Below are 12,981 nucleotides of genomic sequence, written 5' to 3' on the forward strand. Positions count from 1 at the left end.
CTGCTTGTGCTTCCAGACTAGTTCTTGAGTAATTAGCTTCTCTGACATTTGGGGTCTGAGAACATCCCTGTTAGCCCACAGGCTCAAACCCTTGTCTGCGGCACCTTGTTCAGTTGTACTGTACTGTACAAAGCAATGATAATTCTCTAGTTCCCCAGAATTCCCTACACCCTGGCACCACTTGTTCCTATGTAAGTGGGGACTTGGTTTTCTGGTTGTTTTGAATCCTTTCCTGATTCTTGCTCCCTTTGTAAGGAAAGTCTATATCCTTGGGTACTGTTGAATCCGTTGTGTTAAATGATACCCCTAAAAGACATTTTAAATACGACGAGTGCAATTGCCAGAATCTTGAGCTCAGCCTTTCGTAATCCCCTGTGCAGCAGAACTCTAAGAGCGGTAAGTGTGCTGCAGAGCTCATGTGCTGAAAAGGAACAGGCTGACAAGAGGAGAAAGTAAAAGGGAGAGTTCTTTAAGTCTGGGATAGCAAATGTCACAGGCCGGGGGTATGGTGGTGACCAGACTGTATTGCTTAACTGTGTGAGAAAACTCAGGCCGCTAGCTGCTTAGTCTGACAAGGATTTGTACATCTCACAACTGAATGGACAGAAATACAAATTCTTTGGCAGGTAAAACCGTTTACATTTATGTATTTTAACTATTTGCCTGGAGTGCAGCTTAAGGGTTTGCGTAATCAGAAGAAGTGGTATTGCACATGAGGATTATCATGAAACGAATACCAAAGGGCTGGCTTAAGAGTCAGGCCAACTGTTTCTAAGGAAATAAAAAAACTAAAAAAAATTGCATTTTTGTGGCAATTGGTGTTTACAAAAAAACTAGCAACAAACTAACGTTGAATAAGAGGACCTATACTCAAATGCCTAACGTAAATGTATGGTTCCTGTGTGTGTTGTAAAGTAGCCACTCCTCCAAGTTCGCTCCCGTGATGGACTATAATTTCAATACAAATTAGTAAACTATTCTAGTCAATGACGGGAGCAAGTTTGGAGCGGTGGCTACTTTACAACAGACACATAGACCATGGGGAACAAAAGTAGCCCCCTCCAGAAGGAACGACAGTGTCAGCACCAATTCAGAGATGATTTGATTATCTATAGCTGAGTGATACACAAAATAAGATACATTTTTGTTAATTGTTAAGGAATTTGAATGCATTTTTAAACTTTAACTCCTAAGTTTAGTCACTTTAACAGTCTTGGGATAAATAAAAGACATTCTCTATTGCTGGGTACATGACCAAAACCCTACAAATGTGGGCATATGATCCCTGCTGTTATGTATGTATTTGATCACATGACTGGAAGACTAGCAAGCTTTACAAAAGTTTGCATCCATCTCTTGAATGTCACAAATGTTCCTTATTTGTTCTAGTGAAATGAACAGTTTAGAGGACACGCATCCCATTTCACTGTACAGCTATGCACTTCTGCAGATACACATATATACATTTTGCTATTTCACTCATCAGTAGGTACATACCTTGTCCAAGTTCTCTGCGGTGGACTTTGGGGAAAGCCACTCGAGTTTTAAGTGAAGTTTTCCAGATGTAGCTTCATCCAGAGTGAACCACTAAAATAAATATATATATAAAATGTTGAAGTGCAAATAAATATTTTCTATAACAAGTATTTAGGCTGGTGCCAAGATGGTGTTGGCAATGGTGAGCAGGTGACTCAGCAACCTGCCCACATCTTACTGCACAAGCCTGGCCTGCAAACAAATAAGATAATATACATACAAGCAATTCATGAGTGGTTTGTTTTCAGGGGGTCACTGGGACTCCTGCATTTTTTTTAGTGCCATCAGCCATTCAGATTTTCTGATTCTCACTCCAACAAATTTCAAAAAGATTCAACAATATTTCATTACTATTTCATGTTTTCTGTATTCTTCCAGAATTGGTCTGTCTACACTGTGATCATTTATGAGCTACATACCAAGCCCCAGGAAAACACTGCAGGCATCAGGTAGGCAGCTGAATTAACCGACAGAAAGTACCTAGCTTTAAAGCGTCACTTTGTCCATTCAGGGGGATGACATCATGGCACCCCCCATGTGACAGTGTTTGGGCCTGGAGAGTTGCCACTCAGGCCTAAACACTGTCACCTAGCAGAAGTTACATGCTTTCACATTTCAAAATGCCCTGCTACTTTCGCCAAGGCTCTGGCAGTGCAGGGAGTCATCAGGGGGGAACGTGGCCGGGGAATTATATGACAGATTGGGCTTGGCAATGTGAAGACCTGAATAGGCAATTTTAAAAAGATCAACAGTAAACATTACACAACAAAGGAGCTAACCTACCTCATCTACAACTCTCTCCTTCTCCAATTCCTCCAAGTCAATCAGCAAACTGAAAAAAAAAGCAAATCATGAAAATGACAACATGGAAATATATAAACCTTAATTACATCAAAACAAGTCGTTTTCTACCAATGTCTTTTTGCAGACCAGGACTTTTTTTTTATGTTAATGTTGCTCTATATAAGATGAAATATTTATGTCAAAAGTGACAACCTGGCCTTAAATGTTCCTAAGGAAAGAACAGTGCTGGAGTACAGGCCTGCATTTTCCTTTGTTAATATTCATATTGATCCCTATGGAGCCAATGAATCCCAGGCTGTATACAGAGTCTGAATTTCACTCCAAGTCAAGGTTCTTATGTATCTAATGCCCACCCACTGCCATCACAGACTCTTGAAAGTTGATGTTTTGGGCTAAGCTTAGTGCCATGAAGGTGCAGGGAATAATGTAAGGCCAGGTTCACACCTAGGCGTATCGAATATGCGCGTCTGGCGCGCGTTTTACCGGGATTCGCGGTACAAAACGCGCGACAAAGTGCGTTTTTGAGGGCTACCTGGCTCTATCCCAATGGATACGCGCGGCAAATATACGCCCCAAAGAAGCTCCTGTGCTTCTTTGGGTGCAGGGCGTTTTGCAGCGCGCTCCTACGCGCTGTAAAACGCCCAGGTGGGAACCATGCCCATAGGCAATCATTGGTTTTCACATGTTCAGCGTTTTACAGAGCGTAGGAACGCGCTGTAAAACGCCCAGGTGTGATCCAGGCCTTAACGTTGAGAAAAGTTGAGGTCCTATTTACAGCCTGGACCTAGTACACCCTGGTTTAGACTCCAGAATTAAAGAATGCCCAAGTGCTAAGACAATGCAGTACCTGCAGATATTATTGCACTAAAGCGTCTCCTTATATTTGTCTATTTGAGGAACAGTGAAAAATCTGACAAGCGCCCCAAACACTATAATAACGACTCTGCTTAAATGAGGACTTAGACAACCAACAAGTATAGGCATAGACAAGAGACTGTATCAGTAAAATAATAATAGAAGATTACCTGCCCAGAAAATCATCCTTGTCGCTGTCTTCATCAAAGAGCTCAATCTCCAATTCCTGTCCTGGATGCTCATGAATGAATGCCTGTGTATAATACCATTGATTGGTTAAATATTGTTATTACACATATCTTGCTACGAAAGTGATTCCAGCTTATGACCGTACAGTTAGCTTGTGTTAAAGATTGACTACAGCCAATATACTAATAAACAGTACATTTGTGTGTACTTTATATTTCATTTAATTTAAGTTGCAGCAATAGCTGTACTGAAGGTTCAATTTACAAAAAAGTATAAATCCTGAAGTCGAGGGTAAGCCTCTAAGGTCCTGCTCACACCACTGTGCTCTAGTAATGGACACGCTGGTGTGATGCGATTCCATTGTGTGATGCAGTGTGATATAGTGGCAATCTCACAGAAAATAGTACATGCATCTTTTCTGGAGCATTTTGGTGCAATAGGCAGCCTATTCAAATCAATGAGCTGCCTTAATGCACTTTAATGCTAATGCCCACTAGCGCAGAGCCTCACTGCAGAAGACGGAAGCATCCCAACAATATTGTTGGGATACACCTGATTGACAGTTGTCTCTGCCTCTCAGAGCTAGCTGTGCCCGCCCCCTTCCCTGTCTGTCCCTTCAATGAGCACTGGAGGAGCAGAGAGGGTTGGGGGACATCCATCACCGCCATCTGCAGGGAGAAGCCGTGAGCTGAGCAGCAGTTACATGATCACTCAAATCACAGTATAGAGCCGGCGTGTGACAGCTGCAGTTTCCCAAACCGGCTCTAAGTATTGGGAAGAGTATATTTTATTATTATTATTTTACAGGATTTATATAGCGCCAACAGTTTGCGCAGCGCTTTACAATATAGGGCAGACGTTTCAATCACAATACAATTCAAGACAAGATGGTAAGGAGGGCCCTGCCCCTGAGGGCTTATTTTACTGCCCCATACTTCTCCTTTAACTGGCAGTGCATTTCTCCCCCAGGTACACAATTATGTCCCTTCCCTTACTTGTAAGGCACCCCAGTTCATGTACAGTGTAATTATTTTGAGAGCTGGCGGCTACAAAAGCACGGCTTTATCATACAAAACTGCCACTTACTGATGGGCATGGACCACTATATTGTGCACATAGGCATCACAGGTTCATAATTCTTCACTCTGTTGCAGTTATCATTACCTCATACACTTCATTCCATTTGGGGTTCAAGTTCTCCTTAATGACTTTGCTTTGGAAAACCTGATTGCCGATCCTTATAACGCCATACGGGTCAGACTTTCCTTTTATGAGTCCCTTCATGTACGTGTCTTTCCACATCAGATCCTGAGCCTCTATAAAGTGGATCCTGAGAACACCCTATTAAAAAAGGAATATTCATTTAAAATCCCTTACAACAACTAAAGACATAACGTTTAATTAGGGGGCAAACTGGGTCTTATTCAGGGTTAGCTCATCCTTGCGGCCACCCCAAGAGCGCAATTCCCACATCCAAACTAAATCTTCTTTCAACAACATTTTTCTGCGCAGATAATGCCGAAAACTTTTTCCTCTCGACTTTTCTCATTCGCCTAAAAATGTACCTATGCTAAGTGAACCTTCCTTCCAGCATGCCTTTTCCAAATCATTGACACATAAAACATTTAACAATATATGAAAGAAAATTCCTGAACACAAAGCATGCCAAACTGCTCCACAAATGGTGACAGGTCCACCTGTTATTAAAGAGAAAGTAACACTTTCTTTCTTGTCAAGAGGTGTATATTTTATTTTGCAGCATTGTACTTGGTAGGAGAATAATGTTTTGGGGGGGGGGATTCTCCTATTTAGGATGATCTCTTACATCTCTTACACAGAAAGTAATGAAGCCAGAGAGGTGATTAGAATTTTTTTAAAGGAGTAATGTCATTGCCCCTATGTCGCTCATAGATGGTTTCCTTTAAATGTCACTACCATCTTGGACAGGCAGATCGTACTTGCAATCATCGCAAGCCCGTCTCTCTGAGGAGCGGGCTTCCGATGATTGCAATGCTGAATGGGCAGTGTGCGCGTACGCACACCGGCCCGCTCGGCAGTTGTCTCTCGATCATGTTAAAAACCAGCTGAAAATCGTACGATTCTCAGCTGGTTTTCCAACATGCTCGATATACAAAAGTCGTGCAACCGTACAGTAGGAACGGTCGCACGCCTTCTATACACTGCATGATTCTCGTACGAGAATCGTGCAGTGTATGGGCACCTTCACAGATCAAATTAAAAGCAATTATGCCACAAACTATATTAAACAATCAGCCTGTTTGATTACTTTCATTTTCCCGAGATAAAAAAAGGATTGCACCCCTTTCAGTGTTTCTAAGATCTGAACAAAATATTGATCAGACTATATATGTGGCCTTTCATGACGTTTGACAATGAATTAGACCGTTGTAATAATACACTGGAAACACTGCTGCATCTCCTGCACCACGACAAACATATTTCACAGCTGATCTTCCTCTAAGATCGAAGTTACTCACCTTAGGTATTGGGAAGCGTAACTGTGAAATCTGGAGGTCACTCACTAGAGGAACAGTAATACGATTGGGAAGAACCAAATAGTTGGAAATAATATCCAATATAATGGTATCAGATATGCCACTGCCAAAGAAGAAACATTTTAATTAATATTCAGACATAACTTATGTAATGCAATACAAATAATCAATAATGCCATTCATTCATGTAATAATACGGTGCTGTCAGCAGATCACCCCCTGCTGACAGAAAATTGTAAATATGAACGCAGAGTTTGGTAGATGTTGGATGGATCTTCAGTGGAACGTTACTCCTGCATCAATGGCTCCTTCAAGTCTATGGGACGTAAGTGTACAGGTGCAGCCAGCCAAGCACTAAATGTTTACTATCTGGGCTGCAGACATAGCAGGAGGCCACCTGAGGAGGTAAATATGGACCTGCATGGGGGCCCAGCCGTGCATTGTGAGGGGGCTGAGAAATGTTTTCACAAAAGGTTAACATGTACTTTAAAGAGACCTTGTCACCAGACTATGCATTTCAACACAAATCTTACCATGAGAATATATACACATTTAACAAACTGTTTGCATGTTATTTACCCATAAAAGACTCCCTTGTATTAAGCTCCAATTTAAGTGACATTTTATAGTATTCCTTTTCACTCCTCCCCTGAATGCTACATAAAAGGTTATGTAGGGAGCAGAAGCGCCTGGCCAGCACAGACAGTCATTAGACACTCCCACAAGAGGATTGGGCTATGACATGCAAAAAGGGAGGGAGGGCACTGTGCTAGCAAAGTGACTAATCAATGTCTCTAGCAAGTTCAAAGGCATATTGCAAGTAAATAAAAAAACAAAAAAAATCATGTATGGAAAGGAAAAACACTGCAAGTAAGCCCTCGTTCACACCTGAACGTTTTGTAGCGCGTTCTACGCTCGACGAACGCTCTACAAAACGCTCAAAAATATAAATCCCATTGTATTCAATGGTCTCGTTCCCACCTTGGCGTATTTCTGCCCGTCCCTAACGCGCTACAACCCGGCCCACGCCTGAAAAGGTACAGGTACTACTTTGGGCCGTTTTGTTGCGTGTTTCCATTGGGCTACAGCCAAGTAGCCTTCGGGGTCGCGTGACTTTTTTTACCGCGAATCGCGCTAAAAAAACGCGCGACAGACGCGCATATGCAATACGGCTAGGTGTGAACGAGACCTAAGAGTGAGAGACGGGGTCTCTTTAAGGACGTATTGATGATTACAGAGCTGCATTATTTTCATCTTCTATATCTTCCTGGAGTTCAGGTTTAAAGAATAGGTGCATTTTCTGTAATAGGAATTACACATGACCCCTAGCCCTCCTTATAGCAATAGTCTAAAAAAAAAAAAAAACAGACCTCACGTTTTATTTTTTTAAACTTAGCCTATGAAGAGTGTCAGAGAGAGGAGTCATGTTAAATTTTATTTACAGACACTGTGCTTATCCTTTATGGCTTTTCTACTGAGCTGAATTTTTCTGCTCACCACCACACATGTATGGTGTGATCAGCACATACAATTGCACTATAAATGTGCATTGCTGTGCAGAAAAACGCAGCTCAAACGAAATGCTATGAACAAGCCCTTAATGTGTGTTAACGCAATGCACTAGATTTACTACTCTGAAGACTCCAGAACTGGAAAGCATGGCCAACACAATGATATTCCAACAAATCACAGTACTGTTCATGTGTTTGGTAGGAAGACTGAGCAGACACTGTTCATCCATAATTGATGCAATATCTGTCCCCTCCGCTAGGTGGAAGTAGAGTTTTTAAATCAACTGGTTTGTCAGTGTCACAAGGAAAGTTCACTGAGACTACAGAGAGGCTGTTTACTGGAAAGTGTCATTATTTATTAATACCGCAGATGTCACCTTTAACGTTCTTTTCACCTGTATCCTGATCTCTGAATACATTATTAACAAAAGAAAACCCACGTGATCCCAGTGACATTTAAATGACTCATTTCTATTGTCATACTCTTGCATGAGGAATGTTTTTCTAAGAATCTAACGTATTAGGGATCAAATTAATATATGCCACTGTAAAGTTGTTTAAAATATCAAACTAGTATACCCATAAAATGTCTACTGAGGATACTTAATCACATTTAAAAAAAAGTTTGGGATAATGCGGGTTTTGAAACCTCGGTCAGGTTTTACTGCTGTCTGTGCCCTTGTTGGGACACTTCACCCTCTGGGTGACCATTGTCCTCGGGATAAACAGTAATGAGATATCTGAGAGTTGTCAGAAGGAGGAGATGAGGGGAAATCCTCCAGTGTCAGGGGATCTTCCCCTCGCTTTGCAGAGGTTGTAACCCATTTCCGCTTGTGTCAGACATCCCCTCAACGGGACACAGACAGGAAACAATCTTCTATCCAAAAACAATAATGGATTTCCTTACACTTTAAAGTAAATGTATCTGCCAGTGGTGACCTTCTAAAAATACTAGTTTACTGGCCATTTTCCTGACCCTCTGGCTTCAATACTTTCAGAGTAACTGACCAAAAACTAATACGCAAATCAGGAAACTTGGGAAAGTTAGAAATCCTTATCTAAAAACGTGTTCCATGTCAGTGACTCAAATTACTTTCTCACACATATCAAAATGTATGTAAACCTTAACAATTAACTTCTTAGTTGCTCCCCTTTGGTCTTAGAAGATTTTTGTTATATCTGTTTGAAAGATAAAAAAAAGCAACTCTTGATCCTGTCAGTAATCATAGAAAGTGTCTAACCTTCTGATATCAGCTGCAGTGAAATTTCAAACTTTATTATCAGCTCTGCCCAGTTCTCTCTGTGGACTAAAGAACATCTCCCCACTATGTTATGGAGATAAGGGGAGGGGGAGGTGTTTTACAGTCCTAACACACTTCTTGTCCTTGGGTGACACTGCTGCATCTCCATAGATTCAGCACAGTCAGTATTGTCACCCTTAGATAAATCTCCACCGCACCGATAAATTCCTTCCGTTCAAATCCTTTGGTGCTGGAACAACTGGTGGATGGCACTACAACTTATGCACTGAAAGATATGCTGTACACATACCAATCTGCTTCAGAATGTCGTCTTTATTAACATTCTTGCAGCATGAAATAGGTCAATGCAACATTTCGGGACTGTGCAGGGTCCCTCCGTCATTATTTGTCTGACGAAGGGACCCTGCGTGGTCTTGAAACGTTGCCCTGACTTATTTCATGCTGCAAGAACGTTAATAAAGATGACATTCTGAAGGCGATTGATGTGCAGACTAGTATCTTTCAGTGTTGTCACCCTAGGACAGGATGTCTGTTACTAGCAGGATGACCAGGTGGAAATAAAGGGAAAAAAGCCTGGAAAAAGAAAATGAATGCTGCCACCACATCTAAGGACTGGTAAGCTGCAATATATTCATTTTCTGCTCTTGGGTTTAGATACACTTTAAGCCAGATGATCAGTAATAGCAGCCTCCTCCATGCATTCTGATGTCAGGTTTTCCCCCAAGTGACAGTTGCTTTTTCTTCATTTACTGATATTGCGTTGCTAAGAAACAAAAACATTGTGAAAAGCAGTGTGTGCAGCAAGCCATAGCAAGCAATCATCTTTCATTACTCTGGCTGCTATGAGCCGATGAAAAGTGAAATGTGGTTGATGAGGATTACTGCACATACACATCATTACCATGCTTTAAAATGCCTCATTAACCCTATTGCTGCTGGGCTTCAGCTCACTTCTTGCACCTCAGACGACTGACCCAATATTTCCCTTGCATCAATAAATTGCACATTCTAGACATGATGCAACCCTTCGATGTTCTTCTGTTTGAGGCCAAATAAAACAGATTTTAGGCGAGGCTAAAAGAAAACAAAAAACACACTTTTAAAGTTTGTACTCACTTTAAGCCAGGAATATCCAAAAGATTTGTTAGACCCGTCCAGTTGATGTCCAAAAGCTGAAAAGACAAATGAATACACGTGTAAAACTTTAAAACAAAAGCAATTTCAAATCTCTATGGACTAAACTGCCTGGGATTCAGCTTAAAGGGACAGTGTCACTTTCTCCATTCAAGGCAAAACAACTAATCGCTCATCACCCCAGCAAAGTACACTCACCCATCAGCATTGTAGGAGTCCATACATTCTCCGGTGTTTGGGCCTAGCAATTGGCCCCTTAGGGCCCAAGCACTGTCACAAGGGGAAGGCCACATGCTCCCCAATTCCTGCAACAGAGCAATGGCTCCAACTAAGTTGCAAGGCGGTAAGGGAGAGTGAATGGGTGAGCAGTGCTCTCTCTGAGATGAAAGAGTTGGGTGGAAAAAAAAAATACAGTAGGAAATCATTGGAAACTTACACAAATGTTTATATTTTCATAAAAAATCCACAGTTTTTAGTGTACACGAACACAATCTCAAAGACAATTATCTCAAATACCCAAACATTGTAGATTAAAAACCTACGCATCTATTGTGTGTTCAGGGGTAGTGATTGATTCCTAACCACATGTAATTGTATCACATACATGCCGAGTGCCATTGGGCTGCCACTTTCAAATGCAGCCAATGTCCCCCAATCATAACATGAACGGGTGACAGCGGCCACATCTACATGGAATATTTGGGATTCCTACCAAAGGAATTTGTGGGTTCCTTCAACGCACAGTCCTACTCCATAGAAGCCATGGTTTCCATACACTGTATTGATGATGGCCAAATAGCCTGAGACAGCTGTATGCAGTTTGGAATTAATGGCTCTATGATATTAGGCTACATTTACACTAAACACCAGTTGTTTTGGATGTGCATCTGGCCAATGAGGTGAAACGCAATTTGCGGGGCCCCCGCCCACTGTCATGAAATGAGAAATTATCCTTTTATTTTTGGGATATGTGATGGAATAAGACGTGGGAATACCTTCTACCTACAGTAAGCTATTAAAATCACCCATGACAAGCAATGCTGATGTATTACTGGGATGTGAAAAACTCACTGTGCTGCTTCTGCTGATAAAATGTAGAACTAAGGTTGCTTTGCTTGAATTGCCAACATCAACATGAAACGGAAACTCGAGGTGCCCAGTTATTATAATTGGCCATGTGAGACCCTCAATCCTGCTGGAACTAGCAGCTTCAAGGGAACTGGATAAATCCTTAAAAAAATGCTGATAGTTTCTGCCTTGTGACTTCTCCTGTGGAAAAGATCTGGGCAACTCTTCCCCATTACTCTACAACTTCAGGCTACGGTAGACATGACAGAGAGATACACAAAATATTAAAGGTCTTGTGGTTCTGCCAACTGCAAGAAAAGCTGAGGTGTGCATGCAGCCGCATACTATAAATGAAGCTTCTGAGAGTAACCTTTCCCTTGGAACATTACATACAGAAGAGTCTAGCAGACTGTAATAAATCTCATCATCCCCATTTTAAAAGTTAAATTTTTCTGAATATTTTATCATTCCTTTCAATTTGTATGTTTATGTCAAACTGAGTTCAAGGAGAACTCTGCTTAGAGTTTTATTCCACTTTTGCAGTCAAATTGGGATAACATCTATTTTATATCTGTTACATGTTCCCATTCACATCGCATAACTTTAGCACTTAGCTACCGGAGCAATTTACATCGCATAACTTTAACCACTTCACTACCGGAGCAATTTTTTTACATATTTGTACACACATGTTCAAATCAGAATTTTTGGCTAGAAAACAGGCTAACCCCCCCCCCCAAAAAAAAAACAAAAAAACAATTCCTAATTTTCTGAAAGCAGAGGCCCTGCAGAATAAACAAATGCTGGATGCACTTTATGTTGCACAATAATTGTGCACATTTTTATAGGGGTCAATGTCTTGAGGAAACAATACGTTAAGGCCCCGTTCACATTGAGCGATTTATCGCGCGGTAATTCCTGTGTTATCGCGGGAATTTACAGCGCGATATCGCGGGAATTTACAGCGCGATATCGCTCTCCAATGCTTCTCAATCGGGCAAAGGGTCCTGCTGTCGCGGGTCGCTACAGCAGGACCCTTTTTGGAGCGGATTTAGCCGCGATTCAAGCTTGCTCAATGCAAGCATTTGCGCGATATCGCGCAAAATGCAAATCGTGCAGTGTGAATGGGGCCTAAAATTAATTTTAGTGCACACCAACACAATATAATACCCATTTTTTTAAAATTGCACGCACCCGTGAAATAGCAAAAACCTATGGTACCCAAATCTGCCCATAGGCGATGTTTTAAAAGCCTTTACTGCTCATCAATTTAGAGTTAAGAGTGAGCGATGGCCCTAGAATTATTGCTCTCACTCCAATGTATGCAACAATATGTAATGTGTGGTGCAATTGTTGTTTTTGGACATAGGAGCGCATGTTTGCGTTTCTATGTAAGTGTACGTTGGAGTGGAGTGCTTTAACCCTTTTCTTGTGCTTTTTTTCATGTCATAGATTTAATTACTACTGGTAAACTAGCTGAGCAGGACTGTCTGCCTTAACCAGGGGATAAAGATCTCAAGGCATTGTATGTTAATCAGTCTGTCCCCTTATCTGCTCACTGCCATCTTTTCTAACCACTAGAAGCTGCCTGTAGTGTACTATGTATAATTCTGCTCCAAACAAACAGCTATAACCTGAAAGGAATACAAAACATCCTTATCTGTCTTGTGTAAGCTACTACTCCCATCAATTCACCATGTAATTAAGATGAACACAGACAGACCTGTTCAGCCTGTAAGACGACCATGGCTCCCTCCATAGATACATTGGAGAAATCAGTATAACCATGAAGGAATAGGAAGTGCGTTATCTTACCAGGTAGGTTTAGATACACTTTGATATCTTATCTGCACCCAACTTGTTTTCATATAATTGGGGGTCAATTCCACCCAACCCCCCCCCCCTCACATCATCATGACTTACACATGAAGCATCTACTGGTTCATGATTGATGCCTAGAACATGGTTAGTAGGTGTAGCTACAAAGAGGACCTATTGTTGTCTCAGTTCCTAAGGCAAAACAGTTTCAGCAGATTTCTTTAAAAAAAAAAAAAAGAATCTGAATTCCCCTAGATAGTTGAAGACTATTTGAAGAGGCACACATCC

The 12,981-nt window shown here is 41.3% G+C and overlaps 1 protein-coding gene across 1 annotated transcript in view; it reads right to left on the minus strand.

Annotated features, from left to right (window-relative positions):
* The window catches only part of ESYT2 (extended synaptotagmin 2), a 118,414-nt gene that overhangs the window by 38,265 nt on the left and 67,168 nt on the right, over window positions 1-12,981 (minus strand). The window contains exons 7-12 of the mRNA XM_018572746.1: window positions 9,790-9,845; window positions 5,883-6,003; window positions 4,549-4,725; window positions 3,366-3,448; window positions 2,320-2,368; window positions 1,498-1,587 (exon numbers count right to left, since the gene is read on the minus strand). Coding sequence (XP_018428248.1) covers window positions 1,498-1,587; window positions 2,320-2,368; window positions 3,366-3,448; window positions 4,549-4,725; window positions 5,883-6,003; window positions 9,790-9,845 — 576 coding nt within the window. The remainder of the gene's footprint in view (window positions 1-1,497; window positions 1,588-2,319; window positions 2,369-3,365; window positions 3,449-4,548; window positions 4,726-5,882; window positions 6,004-9,789; window positions 9,846-12,981) is intronic.

Source organism: Nanorana parkeri, unplaced genomic scaffold, assembly GCF_000935625.1.
Source record: "Nanorana parkeri isolate BGI_ZX_2015 unplaced genomic scaffold, ASM93562v1 scaffold2119, whole genome shotgun sequence".
Taxonomy (NCBI): Eukaryota; Metazoa; Chordata; class Amphibia; order Anura; family Dicroglossidae; genus Nanorana; species Nanorana parkeri.